Consider the following 23,352-nt stretch of genomic DNA (forward strand, 5'->3'; position numbering starts at 1 on the left):
AAGGTTGTGGATAAAAGGGCAAAATGGTTTGCAGTTCTGCAATACCTTGAATGTTAGAGTCTGCTCATTGTCTAAATTTGAAACATTTTCTTGCGCTTTGCATGTATTTACATACTGGGTCATGATAGGAGGCCATTTCTAACAACACAAACCATGTGTTAGTCAAGATCACAGAGAAACAGGTGTAAAAGTGAAATGTTGCGTCAGTGCACTTCAAGAATGACCATCAAAATAAAAAGCAAGTTTAAGAAAATGTAGCAGCATAGTTCCAACAGGCTAAACAACAGCCAGGCCAGGCTGTAAATAATGATGGTACCAGGCTGCATGTCACAACTGCCAACATGGATAAACTGGACTATGATCGTCAAAGAATAAAGATGCGATGAATCACCTTGGAAAAGAACATGACACATCACCCAGTGTACTGAATTTGATCAGTGGTGAGTATCCCCTTGCTAAAATGAGCTTACTAGTCAAGGTTCCAGACTGAGTCGTTGACGAATGGGATCAGTTTGACCTCCGCTCTGAGATTATTTTTAAACCACTCTTTAGAACTATTTTTGCTCTGGGCATCACAGAACAATGGATTGTTTGACTGCACAGGAACAATGGTAGTCTTTTGTAATAACTGTGCCTAAACCCACAGATTATGTTAAACCAGGACAAAAATATTGACCCTAATGTATCCAATACAGCAAAAGGTTTATGTGATGGTGCAAAAGACAATGACATGACATTTGGTTAAAATTCTGCAAAACATAACTAGCTAGCAGTTTTTATTCCCAAAACTTCAAAAAGTAATTCCTCTAAGTGATACATATCATTTTCCTGCACTGTCAATATGTGCAGAAGTTGCAGACTTTCATATTAACAGACATGTTTAAGCGTCAACGTTCTATAAGCACATTTTTAATTCAGAGCAAGCAATCAGGTTTACAAACTTCCAAGTGTACAAGATGTCCACATAAGGCACATCCAATCAGTTTAGGGATTAATCATCTCTACTTTCTAATGAGCCACCAGTCCATACGCTGCTGTGGCTTCAGATGCTGCTTTTGAGCTGCAATAGACTCTAGCAGGACTCTACCAAGTGTGCCTGCCTCTATTCCAAATAAGAATGTGTTAACTTCCATTTATAGTTAACTGCTGGAGTGAGTAGACAGCTTGTGTGCAATTCAAAACAGCAGCCATAACAAGGAACCAAGTGTTAGAATTTTTTTTTTTTTTTTTTTTTTATCAGACTGCATATGCACATTTCTGCTTTTTGCATAAACTATTATGGACGTGGCAGCTGAACAGCTTTTTTTGCACACTAGAGATATAGGCTTCTAATTCCAATGAATCGAGATGTTGGCGTAAGCAGAGATAAAGACTTGGCTTGGGCCCCAACTACTCAAACGAAGAGATAAAAATAAAGGGAAGGAAAAAAAAACTAAAAACAGATTAACTAAATGCTTATTTGCACCAGTGCCCTGAAACATTAAGCATGTTCTGCTCAAAAGGAACTTCTGCTGATAAAGGAACATTTTGAGCACAACATTTTCTCTACATTAACAGAGTACAAACTTCAGCAGCACAAGACTCTTTCTGAAGCTCAAAGGAGGAGCTCAAAGTTTCTAATTCTGTGCCAGTGAAGCGTCACTCCTGTGATGTTTGTCTGTGCAACATGTACTTTTTGACTTTACATATTGTGCTCGTCTTTCACAGTGTGTCACTGGAAAGTGCGAAAACTTACAGCCAATCTTCGCGTATCAGGGTCAGGATTCCAAGTATTCGAGGCGCCTCAGAGTAACTGCAGCTGAGCACTTTTGTTATAGATTAACTTCTGTCAGCTGACTTCCCAGAAACTGTTGCTTTTTTTAAAGTCAGGGGGCGGGCTGTTGCTACGGGGAAGTGAAGAGGCTTACAACCAATACTGACTGAGAGACTGTTCCTCAAAGATCAAATTACAAAACTGAAAAAGGCCGCTTTAGAAGATTTTCTACAGACAATAAACACTTGAGCAATGAAGTTGTGTTTATTTAGTAATGAAACTAATATTAGTCTTTTGTGAAGTTTGCTGCAGTTTCTCAAATGTGTGTCAATATGAACTTCCTTACAGGAGTCACCAGAAGGACCTCAGCCCCATCAAATACTGAGAACTTGTTTGAATTCCAAAAAACATTGATGAATGCTCGTCACCGCAAATCTTAATGTCTGAACACAGTTTAAATGGTTGCAAAATTTTGTTTTCGGGCAGTAGTCTGAAGCAGTCTTCAGCAGTCTGAATGTTAAATATGTCCGCAGACAATAGTTTCAAAACCACTCCTTGAAACTATCCCATGAAAGGAATGTGTTCACCTGCTGACGTGTTTCTCAAAGCTTTCCAATTCACATCTGCAGAAGCTGGAAGATTACATAAGACACATTTGTTCAGCTAAAAAAAAAAAAAATAAAAAATAAATACTCATGCTACTTGAATGTACAAAAAAGCAGCAGTAAATTATGATGAAAAAACTTTAATTCTAATAAGACCTGTAGGTTTCTCAAAAGAATGTTTGCAACATCTAGCCCGATTGTTCAACTAACCTAACCGGTATGAGCAACTACAATGAGAATGTCTTCACTGTCTCACCCCTTTAACAATTTCATTTTCAGTTCGAGTACATATTTAAGGAAGATACTCCAGAAAGATATTTCAGATTCCATTTAATTTTACCAATATACATGTTGATTTCTTTAATTTTACTAGCTTATTTTGCCATCAAATCACCCTAGTACTGTTTGTAGTCTTAACATACTGCCCATTGTTGGATAAATGTTTAACATTAAGTCAGCTTTTTCAGTATCCATACTGTAAATACTATACATATTCACACACATAAATTATGCACTTCTTCGGGTTGCCTGAATGCTACTGTTTTCAAAAACCCCAATCCATTTGTGACTGGTGCAAACTGCTCTATGAAATTGCCTCAGCCTCAATTCCCCATAGTATAACAGCCTGTTCTTCACAATGAACAGCACAGGGGATAACCAAGGTGGTGGCTAAGATCATTAGCTGTCAGAGAAGGCTAAGGAGGTCTGCTGTGGATCATCACCATGGAGAGGCTCTACTCCATTTCCTCATAAGACCTGGATGAGTGTTGTGTTTGTTTGGTAACCCGAGACAACAGGAGGCTCTGAACAAACAAGGGCGAAGTCACACATCACCAAGGATTTCCCTGCTCAGGGCTTGATATGGTCTACATGATTTTAGGTTTTACTGATGAGCAGAAATTATATTGTACTCCCAGACAGCAGATACCAGGAGCAAGATAGTTAAACATGGCAAAAATATAATTTTGAATTATGAATTATATGTAGGCAATAGACAAAATTGTGGATGTCTTGTATCAAAGCACTGAAAACAGAATACCCAAGACAGATGAATTATACATTGAAATGTCCAATCAAACACACGCAGTTGATTAAGGCATACTTCTCTTGCTAAACCAGGAAGTAGAGAGTGTTATGCAACTCTGGGGATGTTATGAACAGTTTCAACCTAGTTTAACAGTCTAGCAAGTGCTGGCGGATTGAGCTGCTGTGCACCAGCTTTTTGCAGAACAACATGTTACGTGCTGCAGCTTGCAACACTACGGAAGCAGCTGAGCACTCAGTGATAGAGGCGCTGCTACAACGTCATCAAATTTCTAGGAACCAGCAGCCATTGCCATCTTTTGGGGTTGTGGTGTGACAGCAAAGACTAAAATGTGCAGAAGTGTTAAATCTTAGATTAGCGCACAGCACATGCGCATGGATGTATCCCCTCTTCTACATTGCAAGAAGACCCCCTTCATAGAAAGACAGCATCAAAAGATCAAACCATGTGAATTTAATTACTGTCTTTTATTTTCTGTACAGAGCTTATAGTTGTAATCTGTTATCATTGTCTGTTTCTCTGAGAAAATAAGTCCGTCGACCTTTGTGTTCTGTTCATCTCATAGTCCTTGTGATTTTTTACAAACAGACTCAAACTGTCCACAATCTTGTACAAAAGTCCGTGTGTGGTTCTTGAGCAATGTCCCCTAGTGCAGACGTACAGCTACACTAATGCAAATCCACCCTCTCTGCCTCTTAGTTGATTGAGACGTCCATTTAAATGGGGTTATGAATGGTCTGTATGGAAATGGGCTTCATGGCTGCATGACATGGAAAAATACACATTTCCTTCCTTGCTTTGGCCTGGGGCTTCTTTACCATTACCACCACAAAACTGTGATATTATAAAGCAGTGAGTAAATACCACTGATCAGTTCAACTGATTTCCCATAGCAAATTTAATCACAAATTACACAGTTAGAAAAATAAACTATCAAAAATTAAATAAAAAGCAGAATTCTGAGGTGAAGTCCATTTGTCATTTTGCAGGAGTGGGGCCATGATAAAGTGAAAAGGAACAACTGGTGAAAGCCATCCTTTCGATCTTCTTTAATCCAAACTCAAGCAAAAGAGTTCTTAAAAAAAGATGCACATTTTTCTTTGAGTGTCCAACAAATTCACCTGATCAGCAGGGCCAATGTTGCCCCAATACCGGCAAATCCAGCAAAGGCCATGAGTGTGTTCCTGACCGTTGACTCAGGGTCTGCTACGCGAAAGAACTCTGCAAAGCCATCCTACAAGACAAGAATTCAAAACCTTAGATTAAAATCTGGGTGTGACGTACAGGGTTGAAAAGGTATGGGTTGAGAACAAATAGGTTTATTGCACAATGGGAGAAGTTACGCAACATTCTTGAGACATCCTGTCAGTCAAAAATAAGACAGAACTCACCCAAGAGTTGTTTTTGACCAGCCAGTCTCGCTGGTCAAAAAGCAAGTACGTGGAAATCTCCTGGCTCACAAGCTCCACACAGTTCAGCCTGCCTCTCTCCTTCAGGTACTGACACACCACTACCCCGAAGGCCAACAAGCTGGCGATTCGCCCCCAGTTGGTTGTCCCATCTGCAAAGAGGCTCTTGGCTACTGAAGTGACAAATGTCATATCATCCCCTCTGTCATCCAGTGACAATTTGTTGATCATACCTATAGAAGAAAGAAAAGTCTTTGTCAGAAACCTGTGCATTCAGTATTACATGGTCATATGCTATTAGCTCATATTATAACTTACTTCCACTGAAATTAATTATAAGTGGATTACCGCTGAGCTGAATTTAACTCAAGGTATCCTTGTATATCTTGTCAGAGTAAAATGGCTCCTACATGGCCATAAGAGCAGTTCCAAACATGGAGTCTGTTGAGTGATAAATTAGCTGTGTCAAATGCTACTAGTAGCGGAACTAAGCAAATGCTAGGAGCTCTCTGTGGAAAATCCCCACTGACGGGTCGCTACCTACCATTGTACGCGTATCTGTGTTTTTCCAAAACGTCCCCCACAACTCTTTTCATTGTTGATAGTACTTTGCTTTCATTCCACCGCGGTTTTGAAAGTCCGATTGAGTCTTTAAGCAAACGGCTAATGATTTGCCTCGTGTCACTCTCCAACACTTCATCCCCGGCTGGGCAACTGGAGATCTCGGTGTCGCTATCCAACTCCGGCGTACACGGCAAAGAGCCGTCCTCGATCTCCTCGCTGTTCTCCCGAAGGCTTTTTGTTGCATACCCGTTAGATATAGGCACTACCAGGTTCTTCGGCCGTTTTGGTGCATCGGAGGACACGACATTGCCGTTGTGAGAATCCATAGATGCGCCCATGGCGAGTTGCTGTGAGGAATCTCTGGATCCGTAGTCTGCGACTCCATTTTGAGGAAGAATTAAACAACTCAGGATGGCGGCCCGTTTCGGAGTCTGAATAATATTCATTTTGGCTTAAAGGGTTGAGAATTGGTTTAGTCTTATTTCAAATTAAACAAACGATTAGTAAAGGTTTTATGCTAGCCTGTGTAAAAACAAAAAGCTAGCCCTTTCCCTAACGTTCACACTTGGTACATGGCGGCAGTCCTGATGAACGGAAGTGAAACGCTACAGCACCTACTTATAATATCTTTCTAGTGTGACGTGTGACGTATGACGTATGACGCACAATGGGATTGGCTGGTGATTGCCAACGGTGAGGTTCAGCTGTTTTTGGACTTAAAAAATAACCTTTAAAATACAGAAAAAAGAAGACATGTAAAATATAAGAAAAATCCCTACGACTGAAACTTGTGAAAATAACTCCAATTAGGAAAGAGAGAGACTGACATTGGTTGATAGGTTCCTGTTGTATTTTTCCATGACATCAAACGCTTCCAGTATTCGCCAGATCCACGGAAATGTTTTAACGATGACAGTACTATGCTGATAAGATCTTTAATGTCACTATGCAATGAGTAAAGTTCAAATTACTAGATTTGCCCCAAGAATTTTCTTTTATTATTCTTTTCATGGTTATTACATGAAGTTATATCGACTCATTACTTCAAGTTTAAGAGTAATACGGTTCAGTCTATTCCTAACTGTAAAAAAAAAATCTGTAGTTATCAGTAGTTATCCTAATTGCAAGTAAAATTCTCAATTTAGCAGGGTTTTGTCAGAAATCGCCAGAAATTTCTGTACCCATCTTTTAACTAATGAATGATTGTGCCTCCACCTAGTGGCCAGAAGGAGCTCGTACTCATTTCTGCGTTTAACCAGAATATTCTGGTCTTTTAACTTCCTGAGCACTACACAAGAGGCCTCGGTATGTAGCTGGCATCAACAACAACTACAATGAATTCTTATTAATGTAAAAGTTTATTTCAAATACTGACAAAAATCCGGTCACCTACTTCCACACAACTGAAACATTCCAAGTACCCCAGTACTTTCCGAAGTCTTAAAATCACTTCTGTGTTCTCCGGTCATCCTCTTTTTCATGTAAACCCTTTAGTTTTTCTTGGAAGCAAGGGTGCCTCTGATTTCCCTGCAGTTATCTTGGGCCAGGATGAAATATACTTATTATGTGGTAAGAGAACACAAGAAAAGAAAAAGAAAAAAATAACAACAAAACATTTACTTGCAAAACAAGAAAACAGAGCACCCAGCCTGTCACTTCTTTATACATTCTGGCACGTATTTATCATAGCTGAACAAGAGACACCCTGTGTGTTGGGTTCGAAACATACCCTGCTATTTCCTCTTGTTGAACTGCTCCGTGCAAAGCCAAATGTCAAGTAGCATTCAAGAACCCCTGTCCATTGTCATTTTGTACAACATGTTGTAACATATTTACCCATTTATTTTAGCAATATCCACTTGTTAAAGCAGGAAAATGGAGGCAACTGAACACAATATAATGCTAAATCATTTGTTACCATCAGTCAAAGTGACAGAAAACATTCCAGAGTTTACCCTATAACTTCTGGAACAATGCATTTAGAATTTATTATTAGCAAAAACGTTAAAGAAAATGGACCTGAACAAATTAAGAAAACATTTGTTACATCATAAAGTGACAGAAACATTCAGAGTTACCCTATAATTGTAGTCAATAGTTTGAAATATGCACATTACACAGTTAATGTATAGATGAACGAATGAAAAACGTCGACTGTTAAACAAAACAACGATTTTAAAAAAAATATATGATACGTAAACCCGCATATTAGATGAGCAGAGTAGTGTTAAACTGAAAAGAGAAACGAGCCATTGAATTAGAAATGGCTCAGGCTATGAAAGAGTGAAAAGCAGGTGGGAAACAACAAAAATCATTTCCTGTTGAATTCTATTTACAATAGCTAGAACAGAGAAAAGTAGTGCATTCATACAACACCATAACAAGCACATACATACAGGTCAGTTCTTGTTCACCCACAGCAAATTTGACACATTTTAAAGTCTTAATGACAAACAAATGAGGTTCAGAATTTGATGGTGCATGCACCCTATCATCTAGCCTATGTGGTGGAGTGTGCGTTTGTGAAGGTTCCCTGAAGCAGTAAATATACACGGATTCTCAGTGAGTGCCAGCATTCATTTCAGATTCTTGAATGTGTGAAGGGCACACATTCAAAGTCTGGAGATGTGGTGATCACTCCGTTGACCTGCTTCACAGGTTGAACCATGGAAAACAGGTGGGACTTGAGTGCAGAAAAAGCACTCACACTTTTCTGCCTAACCATGTGTTATAAAATCTCTCTCTGCTTTGCCAAGTGTTGGAGCGAGTGCTCTCACAGACTTGCAGTGTCCCACTTTAGCCTGCGATAGTGTTCATTGGAGCTGCGCTTATCAGGTTGCATGCTGTTTACCCTCTGACACCCCTGAGATCAAAGATCAGTCTGTGTAATGTGTCAGTGTGGAAAGAACAAACTTTTTCTACAAGGCGCTGGTCGTAGATGTATGTCTACACCCCTGCTAAGGTTTTTGAGGGAAGTAAAGCTGTAAAATTTATTTTCTAAAGTTACTGTTTCATAATTTGAATTTCTGTGAAGGCGGGAAACATATCAGTGTAATCGCTATGACTGACTGTGATCTATATTCTGAAAGTGTTAAAACATGGAGAAAACAATCTCCTACACAAAATCAGAAATCAACGTCATTCTTTTGGTCGGTCCCAAATGTCTACAAAAATTGTACTGCACAAGTTCTGTTGTGGGATAAAACTATGAAGGCTACAGCTGTGGTTACCTTTGTCTTTTCACAGAACTCTTGTGATCAGGTTAAGATTTGAATCTGTGTTTCAAAGGTGGCTTTCATACATGGATGGTCACGTCACTCTTAATATATTCCGTCAGAGCAGAGTGGGTTGCAGTCTGCCTATCACGTTGCAATTTTAAGCCAGAAGACTACATGTACCCACCAACACTGAAAAGCCAAGTGTATCCACAGTCTGGGCCTGATATCTGCAGTGTGGAATTTGGCTTTGTTGTTAAAGAAATGCCAGGATGTAATTCCAAGTGAGTTGATTTAGCACTACCACTTCTCTCAGGCATGCTAGCTGGTCTGGTCCTCAAAGCGCTAAGCTTATCACGAATTACGTGCTTGAGTATTATTTACAGAAGCATACACTCTCTACGGGGTGCTTCTAACCCCCACCCCAAATATCTTTTAGGCTCATAGTAAACACACGTCTTGATGCAACTGAACAGCAACCAAACTAAGACTGAGCCCAGAGACTGGCAGGGTTCCCAGCCTTTAAAAAAATATTACAAGGATATACTCAGCTGGCTCTTGCCCTGGGCTGCAAGCAGGGGCGTGTGTACATGGATTGTCAGGACAGCAAAAAGCAAAGGAAGGAAAGAAGGAAGGAAAGAAGGAAGTGTGACTGTGGAGGGGATTGATGTGTTTTGTTTTGATGCTTCTTATCTACTAGGCAGATGCTCCACCCCTGTTAAATGTTACATTTCTTTGTTTTTGTTAGAATCATGCAGCATATTTAGAGGCGCAAAGGGAGTAAGGAAATTAAAGCAACTAGTGGAGAGTGAAAAAACTGTTTCAAATCCCTGTTTGGCTGAGCTACAGAAGTTTACTTCAGGTTGTATTTGACAAAAAAAGTGGCAAATGAGTGAGATGCAAGGAACACTCCATTCACTCCCCATTAGTGTGTCAGTGAATGTCCCCATTTGACAAGTTAACTGCCCCTCACAGCACAGATTTGGTATGCAAGCAGTTATTCACATACATGATCCAATGTCTTCCACTGAAGCCAGTATAGAAAGGGAAAGTGACGATCAAAGAACATGCTGCAATCATGTTTCCTAACTCCCTTACATAGAATTTTGGTGTCATTCAGAATGGAGAAAAAGAACAAAACATACTATACAGAATACAAAGTGCATTAACTCACCCCATCCAACCCTTGCCCGATGACACACATCTAGTGTAATGCATCTTGGAACACTGAAAACCAAGATATAAGGGAGGCGGTAGAGCAGAGTGCGTAGAGGGGGCAGAGCTGTGCGTGGTGGGAAGGCAGAGAAGACTTCGGCCCTGTTGGCCGCCTAAACCTCCATCCCTACCACCCCGGCCCACCCACATACAAGCTAATGGAGTTTTAACTTATACAACTCTGCCCGATATGTTAAAGCCAGTGGTGCCTGGGGATGGAAATGGAAGAGGGGGCAGGTGTGGGGTGGGGTTGGGCATATTGGGGACACAGGTGAGAAGGAGGAGGGACGTTTGCCGGGAGTCCCAGGGGGGTTTGCAGGTGCTTCTGTGATGATGAAGGCTAGCCAGCTAGCTTGCTGGTCACCAAGGAGGACTTCCTCTGGGGTAAATCCTGCGGCGTGGGGATGTGGTCGCCAGTCACCAGGTTCTTGTCAGGTCCCGCCACAGGAAGCTGCTTGTTCTTCATCTTGGCCTTGGCCATGTTGTAGTCTCCCGAGTCAAAATACTTTTGCTGAAGAGAGAAAAGAGTGCTTCCAGATCAGAGACATGATGCATACTAATTAAAAATAATGAAAAACACACTATGGTTTTTAACAATGACAACACAAGTCCTAATAAAACACTCACACTCACTTTTGTTCACTGAAAGAGTTACTGCACACAACAACTGCTGCTCCTTGCATACTAACACTGTGGAGAACCTTGCAACTGCGATCCCAGTATAACAAATGCAACTCCTCACCATGCTAGAGCCAACATGATGCTTTCACAGCCTGTGTTATGCCTAAATTGCATTTCTAGTGCGGGAAACCAATAACGTACACACTCCAAACCTGTGCTACTGTGTAATAGCAGAGTTTACATGGAAATCAGCTAATAATCTGAATAATAGCTCAATAACAGCCAAGCTAATCTCATGTAATCACTTCCATTGGATCTCTCTGTTATCAGAGAGAAACAACAACCTCTGCACAGACACAACAGTACGACTCAGACAAACAGGTACGCAACAATGCTTGTGGACATTAATCACCTTCAGTAAAGGAGAAAATATATGGGTTAACATAAGGAAACTCTCACGGAGCCTTTTTAATATGAAGCTTCACCAGTTATTATTACTTGATGTTGTACTGTAATTTCTGTTTTTGCCTTTTACTTCATCCTGCCTTGGCTACTCCTACTCTTACCCAGTGATTTCCCACATTTCCCAGAAAGACTTTCAACAACCTCCGGGGGTGGAGTTGTCTGTAGTGTAAAGAAGTACGTGTAGGTGGAGAGAGCAACAGTGCAACTTAAGCGGAGAAAAACAGTTGCCTCTGGGTGTTCTCTCCTCCTGCTCAAAATATTGTAATATTATTATTGGAGTACCTTTAATTAAAATAATTAAAAGTGCTTCATAAAACAGGCTGCATTTCAAATGTTGCCAACCTGGTGGACTTTATTCTACTGAGGTTTAGGTGGTGAAGATATTACATTTCTCTTGGATTGTTAGTTGGAATTAGCAGTGGTAGCTCTACAACAAAATCCTTGCTCTTTAGTTGTGAAAGACCTTTATCAGATTAGATGGCTAAAATGTTTTCTTATAGTTGGCAGAAAACAAGATAATGACTGTAGGACATAGAGGGATAGTAGGATATAGTATCTGCTTTTCAAATTTTCAGTAGATAGTAATGCATTGAATCTTTACTGATCATAGTACATCTAGACTGAACAGCTGCTCTCATTTACAATGTACAAGACTCCCTCTGACTATGTCACTGAAAAATCATGGTAATCTACCCCTTTCTGTAGTCTCTTCATCAAGAAATCTGAGCCACCAGGCTTCTGGCCCAGTCCTGGATATTTGGCCTTCAGCTTGGCCTCCTCTGCCTTCACCGGGTTGGCATTCTTCTCCTGTGAGTCCTGAGGAGACAAGAACAAATGGACATAAACACTTCTGTTTTTTAGAAGACATGAAACTCAAAGTGTCAGTCAGTACAGCTTCAGGAAACTTTAAGCTGGACTGAAAAAGCTGGTTTTGTGACAGGCAATCATTAAAGACCAAAAATTCTTCAACTTGTAAAAAAAACACCACAATGCAGTAAAATCTGCTGTTGCACACAGGGTCACTTCAATCCACACATCCTGCTAAAACTGTTTAAGCAAACCTCTACTGTGAAATGGGCTATAAAGTATGATGATGACTAGTGGGAACTGAAGATACTTTACGATAACATGAGTCACAGGGTGCATGTTCTCATGTTACAGTCCCTTGTATCACCATTGCACCCAAGAGGAGACAGCTGAAAAAGATTGGAACAAACAGGACCTAAAAAAATAAGTCTGATGGTTTTTTAGAAACTGTCAACAAATATCAAACACCTGTTTGGAAAGAATTGACAAAGGAATATCATGCATGCCTCTGTTAACAATAAAAGTAGCCTCTTACAACTCTTACAAGTCTAGGGAAACAGCAAATCTAGTGGAACAATGTTTTTAATTGTTCAATCATTTTAGATCACAAGCCAAGTTATTTTTTGTTAGTATGGGCAAAACAAACATATTTTAAGGCTTTGGTAGCCATGAAATTTAATGCAATGAATGCACAACCTTATTTCAGATAAAGAGATCGTTGGTTATGTGGAAAAATGTATAAATTGAGGTCAAGAAACAAAAACCTGGCAGTTACTGTCAAGTGTTTGTAACAGCAGATGGAGGTTACAAAAGCCTGAGGTGGCAATTCAGACAATGCGAACGCTACTGTCATTGACTAATACTAGTCAAACTGGTAACATACCCATCATTCAAGTCCCTGTCAGGTCAACATTAAGTCCACTAATCTGGGCCTCCACCTTGTGAACATTGTGACTCAAGTGTTCTTACTTCAAGTAAGAACAATTTTAGGAACTACTCCACAGCAAAAGAACTCAAAAGGTCATTTATGTACATATACGTGGAGCACAACTTACTTCCACTATGCAGATAGGCTAGGACACTCAGGCTGGGGCCAGGATAAAATGTGACTGAGGACACAGAAGTCGATGAACAGATTCCCTCAGAGAAGGGAGGGGTGGTGGGGGGGCATGTGGTGTGCTGATTCACTTGGGCTCACGACAAGAAATTTATGAGCTACTATATTTGAACCGAATGCAGGGAAACTGCAGAATCCAACAATACATTCTTTGTGTACCTGCTATAACGATTTGAAACGGCTAAGTGCAAAACAATAACATTCTCTTAATTTAACTGCAAAGCTTGTTTAAAAAGTGTTTGACTTAACTGATATTCATTATCTGCTTGCTCCAGGACAGAAACGCAAATCCAAATATTTTTTATGCAACAAGATTAAAGCAAAATTACTAGAAGTACGATTTTATACACACATATTCATGACACAATTAATGTATAGAGAATCATTTGTCAAAAGCAGAAAATATAATTATGCTATAATTCTAGGCCACTAAGCTTGAGGAACTTTTCTTTGAGATTTCTGAAGCAATGATTTGTGGTTTGAGTGTTGGCTGTAACTATGTCAACAGTGATAACATGCACTGCACACTATCTCGTTCACTGCAACTTTATGACTGGCGGTATGTTGTTGTGTATATAGGCATCCAATATTTTACATAGAAAAAAATGGTTTGTTAAAAGTATATGTGGAAGATTAGATGACATGTTCAAAGAAATCAAAAGAAAAACAATTACTTTAAATAAAACTGAAACAAAAGCACCTGAGTATCTTGAAGACGTTTTGCTTTTTAATCCACATCGGTTGTGACTGGAGGGGAGTTCAGGTTTTTATTAGGTAGGTCTGTGCGGGTTCCCACCTTAAACTCATGTGGTTAAGCTCTGGGTGTGACCAGATACTCATCTGTGAATTTGGACCTGAACAAGCTACTTGGACGAATGGAGAAACATTTCTAACAAGTTCAGTCTACCGACCGATTCTACCAACAGATTCATAAATCGTTAATCGAAGTGTTGCACACATCACTGCTGTGATATAATATGGAAATGTCCAAGTATATTACAGTTAACTGTCACTGTCATGACAAGTACATCGGGAATCTAGAAACCACGTGACACCCAGGACCAACACAGTGCTTCATTAGATTGTAGTGCACCTGCCTTTACGACACCAAGTGAGTGAAATCACCCACTTGTGCCTTTATTTAGACACTGCAGGCCCTCCATGGCACGTTTCGAGACCCCCAATGCAGACCAATGAGGCCTGAGCTGCGGTGGACTCGCCAGCCAATGACACAAGGCAAGGGACAAAATAAAGTGACACACAGGCAAGGTGCTGTGTAAGGTATGACAGCCCCAACTTAAACCATTACCATCCCACCGAACAGTTATTATTGCTGTGCGAGTCTTCCAGGATTCCTCCTGTGTTTTGGTGCAGCGCTGAGCATATTGCAAACACTTCACTTGTAGCTAATATGCTCGTCGGTTAGCTAACAACATCAAGGCAGCAGTCAGAAACCCACCTGTTTTTCGTCCTCGTAATCCACCTGAGTGTCCGAGTCCAGGTTTTCTGTCGACATTGCGTGAGTGTGATGGACAAGCAGATGTCCCGTTTGCCAGACAACTCAAAGAGATTATTAGAAAAGGTGCCGTTTTGTGTACCTGCACTGAACCTAATCCTGCTTTTCTGAACGCGACTGCTTCCCAACAAAAATGGCGTAACGAGATGTGACATCACCATTGGCGGTGGTGGGTTTCTTGCCTGTGATTGACACCTACAGTAACCACTAGCAGAGCAGTATTGTCCCATCCAGAGCCAATAGGATTCCGTTAACGGCGCAGTTCTCTGTGATTGACAGACCATCGACCAATGGTTTTACAGAATGAGGACTGGGGGCGTTGCGGGGCCCACACACACTGCATCAAAATAAATCATCAAAAATAGTTGTATAACCGTGGTGCGCGTTGGTTTTACGATTTAACACTTTGTGTTTAACTGATAAATAACCACGGGGATACCAGCTTAATGGGACGGTCGGCTGCCGGGTTATTATTTATTTATATTTTGCCTCTATGCCTGCTCTTTGCCTCCCTGCTCTGCTCTGTGATAGGCCTCTGACTGATGAACCTGTTACTGCCCGTCAATCAAACATTGAGCGGCAACGGTGGTTTTACTTAACATCCAAAGGTTAGCTTTCGGATTTCTAAATTATTGTACCGTTTTAGCTCAGTAAAGTATACTTAAGTGTTACTATACGATTATCATCAGACTCGGATTGGGTCTGGCGACTGTTTTTTATTTGAGCGGTGCAATCTATTTACCTTGTGACTGATCAAGTTTACAGCAAAAGTAGCTAGCTGAAAGTTTAACCACTAGTTAGCATAATGTAACTGTTAAACATGCTTAAATTGCTACAGCTTCCATGTAATCCGCCTCGCCTCTTCTCATTTCTCGTTTCTTTGCTTTTTGTAGCTTGATTTTGTGCCTTTTCACCAAAGCAATGGCATGTGGGCAGCGAGTTCGAACCTCACAGGTAAAGTTACGCCAACCTGAATGGCTAATGCTAATTCCCCCTTTTTCGATACTGCAAACACACCTTAGTCATATGACAGTTTAAATCTAAGAGGGCACACATTGAAATACTTGGAAATTCTAAATTTCAACTCTGCTATCAGGGGGTACCACAAGACTGTTTTTGTGAAAAAAATTCAATATTTTCAATTTTCATGGAGAAAATCAAGATTAATGAATTAAACTACGGTGACTTGCGCTTAAGTGGTAAACACATGTAGACATACATGTATTCAGGTACTTGTCAACATGCACATTATCACATAGACAACATTAGGACACTTCTTCATGGTACTTAATAAAGTAGCTATGGTCAGTGTTCAGGTAGACCTTGTAGACCACATGATCTTCTCTGATTGGCTGAATGAAAACCACATGCTTCTAAACCTCACTGGGAGGCACAAGGTCAGGCAATTTAAAATATGTGTAAAATTACCATATATGGTTCCTTGCCCCATAAAGGGTTAAAAACAACCTCAGTTGACCACAGTCCTGTACAAAGATACAAAATAATCATACATATACTTAATAACAAATAAAACAGTAATGGAATAAAAATCCACAACTTAGGGAATAAAAGATTAAGGATAAAAGTCAAGGTTATTTGGCTGGGGCTGAATTCCAAAGAAAAAAGATGATTTTCTAGAAGTGTTTTAAAGTGCTCAGTGGACTGTACAGCTCATTGGCAGGTGGGCTGTTCAACAGTTTTGGGGCTACTTTTGAAAGGCTCTGTCCCCAAAAGTAGAGAGCCTGGATAGAGGCAATACCATGAACAGCTGGTTTGATGACCTAAGTGCCCTGGTATTTGTGTGAGGCTTCAGCAGTGCCAGACGATTTAAACATTTAAAAACAATAATAAATCTTAAAACTGTATTAACCATAGCTGATTAGGGACAAGGAAAACTCAAACGTATACAGCTATATGTAACACATTGTGAGCGTAGGCTGGTGATCTGTCCAGGGTGTACCCCACCTTTCGCCCAGTGACAGCTGGGATAGACTCCAGCAAACCCGCGACCCTAGTGAAGATTAAGTAGTTGTAGAAGATGAGATGAGTTATATGCATTACTGTATATACGGTTTGTGTATATGTATTTTGTATATTGGTTGTAGTTTTTTGAGTACATTTGACTGTGCTAAAATTGTGGGGGACTTATTCTGTTTAGTAATTTCATGTCATGCTACTTTTCTACCCCGACTTCCCTGCATTGTTTTCATAGCTGTAAGTAGTACTCTTCAAATTCAGAATTTTAAAACAAAATACAGCCCTTGATTATCAAATATTCGTATTTCCATGCTTGCATATTTGGGTCAACATTTAACCAGCATGACCACTATCCAAAAACAACCACTGACAGCATTATTACTGTTTCATTGTTATGAATCTGTTAATTCATATTAGATTTGAAAGTCAGACACTATAGCTTTCCAAGATGGAAAAAAAACTGCTGTGTTTTCACAAATTGTATTAATATTTGTGTCAACTGTACGTAGCACTCAATTTGAATAAATCTCAGTAATTCCTTTCTCTCATTTAGGAAACTCAGCTGGCGCCTAATCAGGTTCTGACAGAGCAGCAGTCCTTGGTCGTTGTAAAGAAGCTTTTGGCCATCGCGGTGTCCAGCATCACTTACCTAAGGGGTGTTTTCCCAGGGAGAGCCTATGGGAGCAAATATGTGGAAGGTTAGAATTCATGTAGATTACATGTGCGCACATCACAATGGCTTTCAAGTGCTGTTTACCATTTGAGAATAATTATAAAGAATATTCTTATAACCCTTTTTGGTTTTCTGTCACAGATCAACAAGTTATGGTCCTTAAGGAGGAGCGCAGCTGTCCTGCGGTCATGAATTTGCTTCATTGGTAAATAACTACTGAATTAACAATGTGATTGTACCCTATCACAATAGTAGGAAGACTATTAAGAATTATTTGTTTTCAAAATAATAATAATAATAATAAACTTTATTTATATAGAATGTTTTGTAGATCACAAAGTGCTTAACAATAGAATAAGTATGCAAAATAAGTGTACTTGAAGGTGTAAAATGACTTCTAAGTAAAATGAATGAAAATCAACTAGATTTTATGGTTGAAGTAGTGTTCTGCAAACAAGTTACTGTCTAAGTAACTTAGATAGATGCTTAAAAGTATCATATATACACAGACTTTATATGTGACGATAATACAGACTTCACTGGTGTAAGTACTGTAATCACTACATACACTGCAAACATGTTGTAGGATATGTGTCATTGCTAATTAAAAGTTTTTAAATTCTTCCAGGATGCATGGCTGCTTTGAGGCCATCCAGAAGAAATATGTAAGTCAGATCCAACCCATACCCTCACTCAGAAGATTTGTACACGTTGTTCAGTTGTTATGAGTTAGTGATTGTTATTTTTTTTCCCCCACCAGCTGCGTACAGTTATTATGTCTGTAAGTATTTTGCCACTCTTGAATTCTTATGTGCGGTCTTGACTCTGTTTGTAAAGAGATAAACACACGAGGGCTTACAACACTGACAGAAGCAAAGAGATAAGGTAGCACATATGAGAAGCTGTAACTCTACTCACTCCTTGAGAGTTTTATTCTTCTCTATAGGGCCCCAAGAAACCCTTAATCATTGATGGTGCTGATTGGTGTCCATTTGTCCTGTTTTCTTAGATTTATACTGACCCAGAGAGTCCTCAGGTAAAGTAAGCCTCAGATTGTCTTCTTGCTATTGTTGAGTGCAAAGATATTGCGCAGATGTCTCGTCATATTACACAGGGCATGTTGTATATCTGACAGGCAGCATCTCTCCTGTCTTTGCTTTCAGAAAGTGACTGAGGTTTACCAGTTTAAGATCCAGTACACTGCAAAAGGGCCACACATGGATTTGGAAAGGTGGGGGCTGTTTTCATGCTTTACAATTTGCTTATGTTCACATATGGGGAAATAACTAGATAGTGCTCTAGTTGTTGGTCAATCAGTGCCCGAATTAACTTTGATAACACCTTCAGTTCACAAATTGTAAACCTCATAAGTTGTACATAAATGCCATTTCAGTGCCGTGTATGTTTTAAAGATGGCAACTAACATCATATAGCTGTTTCACCTCAGAACAGACATAATCGTTACCTGGCAAAGCTACTGAAATAGCTGCCACATTGAAGCAGCAATGGCCAGATGGTTTTTCCCTTCTTCTTGTTTTCCTCATTAGCACCACCAACAACAAGGTGTCATCGATGCCATGTGGAACCACAAAGAAAGCCAGCATCCTGATGGTTAGGAAGCTCTACACTCTGATACAGAGCCTTGGTCCTCTGCCAGAAAATGTCTGCCTCTCCATGAGGCTGACATACTATGATGATGGTAAGACACACAGCACAATCTTCATTTCTGCCAGTACAGCATGAGGTTGAGCTTTTTAAAGCTTTAAGTATATTGAGTATAAGAATGGCGTTATTGGTTTTAAACCAATATTGTCAGCTACATTTCTCCCAAAATGTAACAGTTTATCATCCTATTTGCCACTTTCAAACATTTTCCTCATACAGATATAGTCCATTGTTGTTAAGGTGTCTTTGAGACTGCAGTTGTTGCCTGTAAGGCTGGGCAGAATGACTAAAATGTGTATACTGGTATTCGGTATGAACCAGTTTTCCGCCCAGCCCAGTTTTTGTTTTGTTTTTTGTTTTTTAGTTAATTTGCCTCCATTTACATTCTGATGAATTATCACAGTACTTCCCTTGAGTGGGTTGGAGAAGTCTTCTCAGTAGAAGACAGTACTCAACAATCAAAATGACCCCACTGTGTGTTTTTAAAGTCTGGTTACAAGTATTTTTTTGCTTTCTTCATTTAATAACGTTAAATTTGAACATATATGTATACAGGATTCTGCGTTAGTATTAAAACATTACCCTGCTGTCTTATGTTCGGTTTTGTTTATCTCTTGTGATCTTTTCTGATTTTCAGTCACTCCTCAGGACTACCAGCCTCCAGGTTTTAAAGAGGCTGACGGTGCTGCCATGGAATTTGAGCAGGAGCCAGTGAAGCTGACCATGGGTGAGGTCAACACCCCCTTCCACACCTTGAAGTTGGACATGGCCACAGAGAGACACAGGCTTGAGGAGGTGAATGAAAGGATGTCTGTGGAGATGTGGTTTTCTGTAATTGTCATTAAAGGTTCTTAAACAGTCAAGTTTTTTTCTCCAGGTGGAGGAGAGTGTTCAGGTGACAGAGAAGTGGGTTGTAACGATGGAGGACGAAGTCGAGATCCTGGTCAGTGTATAAACAGCTCAGTCAGCAGGGCAAAGTGATCATCAGGTCATTTATTCACAGCTGCTTTGGACTTAGTGTCTAGCACATCAACATTTTATTCAAGTAAAAGTGCCTAAAAAAACGTATCCACAGTAAATCAAGATATTACAAACTTCAACATCACATTTACATCAGCTCTTGTACGAGTGCTACATAAGCACTTTTAGTTCACTTTGCTATGCATTGAGCACCTTCCACATCAATACATGGTTCTGGACAGTCCTAAATGTTGCAGTTGAGGTCACAGGTCAGACTTGTGAGTCAGTGTGGGTTATCAGAAGCATTTTGTTGTGGTCAAAGTGTTGACATTTTCCCGTCATTGAGTTCAGATAACATGCTTTAACCTTTAGAGTCATGCGGCCAAAGACGTGGAGGAGGCTGACAACAAGCACACAGACCTGGATAACACTGGTAAATAATACATTACAACTTCTCCAAGGTTCAATCTGGCCTTGTGTGTGTGCTACAATGCCTTCACAATGTGAAATGTTTTCTTCCCAAACTGGTGGACATGGCAATCTTGGATTAAATTGTGGAGTGGAATATTATCGGGACCTCAAAAAAAATGTAATTTGTGTTAGCTGAAGGCTTTACTTGGGTTTGAATGTTGAAATTTGTAATGTTAAAGTGAATATTTAATTTTTAGTTTTACTGTATGTTGTGAATTTCATAATGATTGCATCATTAAATTGACCCATTTTTGTTCTGTCTTTAAATTTACTGTTAACCTTACAGTTATCCCCATGATCCACATGAATAATTATTATTACTCTAAATAGCACTCTAAATGACGTGGAGCTTTATAAAAATCGAGGCTTTTATGTGTTTTTATCTTGAATTCCAGAGATCCAGAGTTTTCCTGACGAGGTCCACACAGAGGTATGTATGACTGACAATACATCCACATAAACACATTGTGAGCGTGCGCCTCATCAAATAACTTAAAGCTCCTGCAGGCACAACATACACAATAAAATGTACTTATTGTATTAGTTACCTTCCACCTAGCTTGATTGAATTAAAAAATCAAAGCAAAGGAAAACGTCTTCCCAATCTGCAGTGAGATGTGGTGTTGAAATCACGGTGCCTTTTTTATATTACTGTTGACGTATAGAGACGTATTTGAAAAGTGAAGACTTATTTTTATAGCTTTAACTTAGTATCTTCCAACACCTGCATCATTAATTGGTTGTAGATGAGACAAAAAATGAAGAGCCTCTGAGTAGTTCCATAATGCATAATGACTGCAGGCTCTGGGTAAACATTGAGCCACTTCGAGTGCCTTTAATGTTGCTGACATTATGAGACATCTGTCCCTTGTCAGATGGACACACTGGTGAGGAGAACCTCTGACATGGAAGTGGGTCCAAAGAGGACCAGAAGTGGAAAGATCATCAGATCCCCTACGGTCAGTCAACCACTTAAAAGCAGCCACCAGTTGTCTTCTCTTTACTTGAGTAGCCCCTTCACATACATTCACTATGACTGAGTGTGTACTCCATACAGTTATCTACAATGGATTTTAAAATAAAAGTGTCCTCTTCAAAAACACCCTAAAAATAGCACATGTTAATATATATATATATATCTTTTTTTTAATGTAAACCATTAATCCACTTCAGTCCTAATCATAAATACCAAACGTTTGATTAATTACTGACTTGTAACACTTTATATACCAGTGTCTGTGATAGACACATTGAACACATTGTTCATAAACAAGTACACAAAAATGGAAATATTTTCAACAATGTAAATGCAAGTTTTTCTTTTCTTGGGGGGGTTATTAGAATGTTGGATATGTCAGTGACTTGTAGCAACATTGATTTTGATGGATTTTATTTTATTTTTGTAGTGTAAGATTTAAAAAAAAAAAAGAAGGAAAAAACTCCCATTAAAACTCATTAAAACCCATGTCCAAGGCTCTAATAATCCTTTTAGATTATTGAAAATGAAAATGAAATTGAAAATATTTATTTTATATTTATTTATTTTGTTCTACAAAAACATTGTGATGCCATCACAAACACTGTCATATAAAGGGTTAAAGGTCAGAATTTTTGGTATTCATGTTTAGGACTGAAATGCATTAAAAGATATGTGTAAAAAGAAGTAGAAATAAATATTAACATATGCTATTTTTAGGACATTTTTGAAGAGGGCACTTTTGTCCCTTAGGGTTGTTTGAATATGAAATCATAGATGTAAATATTGTGAAACTAGTAGTGTCACCATTTACTTGTTTTAGCATATGTGTGTAGAAAAATGAATGCATTTTAAATACTTCTAGGGTTAGGTTTAACAATGAGTAATAAAGAGTTTGTGTGTTGGCAGCAGACAAACGTGACTGTGAAAACCAACAAGAAGAAGATGAAAACTATGAAGGAAAAAATGGTAAACTCATTACAGTATTTGACTGACCTCAATTAAATATACATTTGTAATATAAAGTAATAAATGATAACGTTTTGCAGTACTGCTAACAAGTCTGATGTCTGTAAAAAGTGACTTGATAATTTTGAGGCCCAAGTCATCTGTGTTCATCTGTAAAAACATTGGCTGTGAGTGGATAAATGTCCACATATGACTCATAACACCATCTGATTTAGTTTGTTTGTTGCGGAGATGAGTCAGTCGCTCTGGTCACGCTGTCAGTCAGTACACGTGTAAAACGCTGACGTGTGTGTACTGGCTGTCAGCTGGCTGTTTCCTCTGTGATTTTCAGGTTTCTCAGTATGACATCCCCAGCAGCCAGGAAATGCCATCCACCTCTGTGCCTAAGAAGAAACGCAAATTCAGCGAGCCCAAAGAACACGTCTGACCTCTCACTCCACTGCCAACGCAGCAGCGCCACTCTATTGAGTCATGTTGATGTTTTTTTCTTCAATTTGAAGTTTCAGATAAGTTGGTTTTGAATTGAAGGAATTCTGCTCCTTTTTAGAAAAAGGTTTCAGCAGCATTTCCAGAATGTTATGCAACAATAATTTTTAAGTGTGTTACAGTTTATCTGATAGTCACAGTAAAATCTGTTGATAGAGTTCAATATTACACAGCATTGTTTATGCAGATGTGACTTGGGAATAATAGCTTATATGTTTAGGCTATATATTTTTATTGGTTATGTTTTATTTGTGCCGTTCTCTCTTTGTTGATGTTTATAATGGAGGACTGCAAAACTAAATAAAAACAACAAAATGTTTCTACGTGTCATCTGTGTTTCTAGTCATGTGTCATTAATGATTTGGTTGATCAGTTGCACACATTTAATGTCATCTGAAGAAGTACATTTCTGTCTTGAAAAAGGGGGATCACCATGAGTTTGTGTGTTCAAATGTGTTCATTTGTGTAAATATATGTGTGCAGTGTGGGTGCAGTTAAGGTCTTTAAAATTGTGTTGACCCTGCTGACTGAAAGTGAATTGATTTATAAGTGCAGAAATGCATCTCTGGAGGCTGGACGTAATGCTCAGCAGCTGCTCACATCAGCATTTAGATGCCTGTTCCTGTTTCTCAATTTAAGAAAAAGGAAATGTGGCTACAGTTTAAAGATTGAACTGTCTCCTGTCTGTAGAAAATTGTCTTGGAAGCAAAAGAAAAAAGAAGCCAAAAACAACATCGGCTGCATGTTGAAAAACAAACATCTTTCAATAGACCCTGAAATGCCACCATTTGCATGTGAGGTGCCTTAAATGAAGTTGTTAAGTGAAAGTGGATTATATCTGTA

The 23,352-nt window shown here is 39.3% G+C and overlaps 3 protein-coding genes across 7 annotated transcripts; 1 reads left to right on the top strand and 2 right to left on the bottom strand.

Moving 5' to 3' along the window:
- Nucleotides 1-3,851: 3,851 nt before the first annotated feature.
- mcl1b (MCL1 apoptosis regulator, BCL2 family member b) lies at nucleotides 3,852-5,977 on the bottom strand. The gene is made up of 3 exons (XM_047598901.1): nucleotides 5,357-5,977; nucleotides 4,795-5,045; nucleotides 3,852-4,637 (listed from the first exon to the last, which is right to left on the bottom strand). The coding sequence occupies exons 1-3, from the start codon at nucleotides 5,820-5,822 to the stop codon at nucleotides 4,521-4,523; spliced, it is 834 nt and encodes a 277-aa protein (XP_047454857.1). The 5' UTR covers nucleotides 5,823-5,977; the 3' UTR covers nucleotides 3,852-4,520.
- Nucleotides 5,978-7,590: 1,613 nt separating this feature from the next.
- Nucleotides 7,591-14,475, bottom strand: ensab (endosulfine alpha b). Its single transcript, XM_047598900.1, has 3 exons — nucleotides 14,276-14,475; nucleotides 11,586-11,708; nucleotides 7,591-10,317 (listed from the first exon to the last, which is right to left on the bottom strand). Exons 1-3 carry the CDS (start codon nucleotides 14,330-14,332, stop codon nucleotides 10,147-10,149), a joined length of 351 nt encoding a protein of 116 aa, XP_047454856.1. The 5' UTR covers nucleotides 14,333-14,475; the 3' UTR covers nucleotides 7,591-10,146.
- On the top strand, nucleotides 14,076-22,828 carry hormad1 (HORMA domain containing 1). Of its 5 annotated transcripts, none has more exons than XM_047598895.1 (16): nucleotides 14,076-14,097; nucleotides 15,226-15,286; nucleotides 16,863-17,007; nucleotides 17,124-17,187; nucleotides 17,611-17,647; nucleotides 17,743-17,763; nucleotides 17,992-18,018; nucleotides 18,146-18,213; nucleotides 18,530-18,681; nucleotides 19,285-19,442; nucleotides 19,525-19,590; nucleotides 19,980-20,040; nucleotides 20,474-20,508; nucleotides 20,954-21,037; nucleotides 21,964-22,023; nucleotides 22,355-22,828. In XM_047598895.1, exons 2-16 carry the CDS (start codon nucleotides 15,254-15,256, stop codon nucleotides 22,448-22,450), a joined length of 1,107 nt encoding a protein of 368 aa, XP_047454851.1. In that variant the 5' UTR covers nucleotides 14,076-14,097; nucleotides 15,226-15,253; the 3' UTR covers nucleotides 22,451-22,828. The 5 variants fall into 5 exon arrangements, with proteins under 5 accessions (XP_047454851.1, XP_047454854.1, XP_047454855.1 ...); XM_047598898.1 differs by lacking the exon at nucleotides 14,076-14,097 and adding an exon at nucleotides 14,693-14,940 and having other exon boundaries at nucleotides 22,285-22,434; XM_047598899.1 differs by lacking the exon at nucleotides 14,076-14,097 and adding an exon at nucleotides 14,693-14,940 and having other exon boundaries at nucleotides 21,967-22,023; nucleotides 22,285-22,434.
- The last annotated feature ends 524 nt before the right edge of the window (nucleotides 22,829-23,352 follow it).

This window comes from Mugil cephalus, chromosome 11 (genome assembly GCF_022458985.1).
Source record: "Mugil cephalus isolate CIBA_MC_2020 chromosome 11, CIBA_Mcephalus_1.1, whole genome shotgun sequence".
Lineage (NCBI taxonomy): Eukaryota > Metazoa > Chordata > Actinopteri > Mugiliformes > Mugilidae > Mugil > Mugil cephalus.

Bases quoted from the DNA above. Each gene is read 5' to 3' on its own strand.
- mcl1b (XM_047598901.1), bottom strand. From the start codon at position 5,822: ATGAATATTATTCAGACTCCGAAACGGGCCGCCATCCTGAGTTGTTTA. The intron at 5,046-5,356 runs GTAGGTAGCGAC...TTTCTTCTATAG, and splicing joins ACACAGATACGCGTACAATG to GTATGATCAACAAATTGTCA. The intron at 4,638-4,794 runs GTGAGTTCTGTC...CTTGTCTTGTAG, and splicing joins TGGTCAAAAACAACTCTTGG to GATGGCTTTGCAGAGTTCTT.
- hormad1 (XM_047598895.1), top strand. From the start codon at position 15,254: ATGGCATGTGGGCAGCGAGTTCGAACCTCACAG. The intron at 17,188-17,610 runs GTAAATAACTAC...AAATTCTTCCAG, and splicing joins GTCATGAATTTGCTTCATTG to GATGCATGGCTGCTTTGAGG. The intron at 21,038-21,963 runs GTCAGTCAACCA...GTGTGTTGGCAG, and splicing joins AGATCATCAGATCCCCTACG to CAGACAAACGTGACTGTGAA.
- ensab (XM_047598900.1), bottom strand. From the start codon at position 14,332: ATGTCGACAGAAAACCTGGACTCGGACACTCAGGTGGATTACGAGGAC. The intron at 11,709-14,275 runs GTGGGTTTCTGA...TTGTCTCCTCAG, and splicing joins ATTACGAGGACGAAAAACAG to GACTCACAGGAGAAGAATGC. The intron at 10,318-11,585 runs GTAGATTACCAT...TTCTCTCTTCAG, and splicing joins TGAAGAGACTACAGAAAGGG to CAAAAGTATTTTGACTCGGG.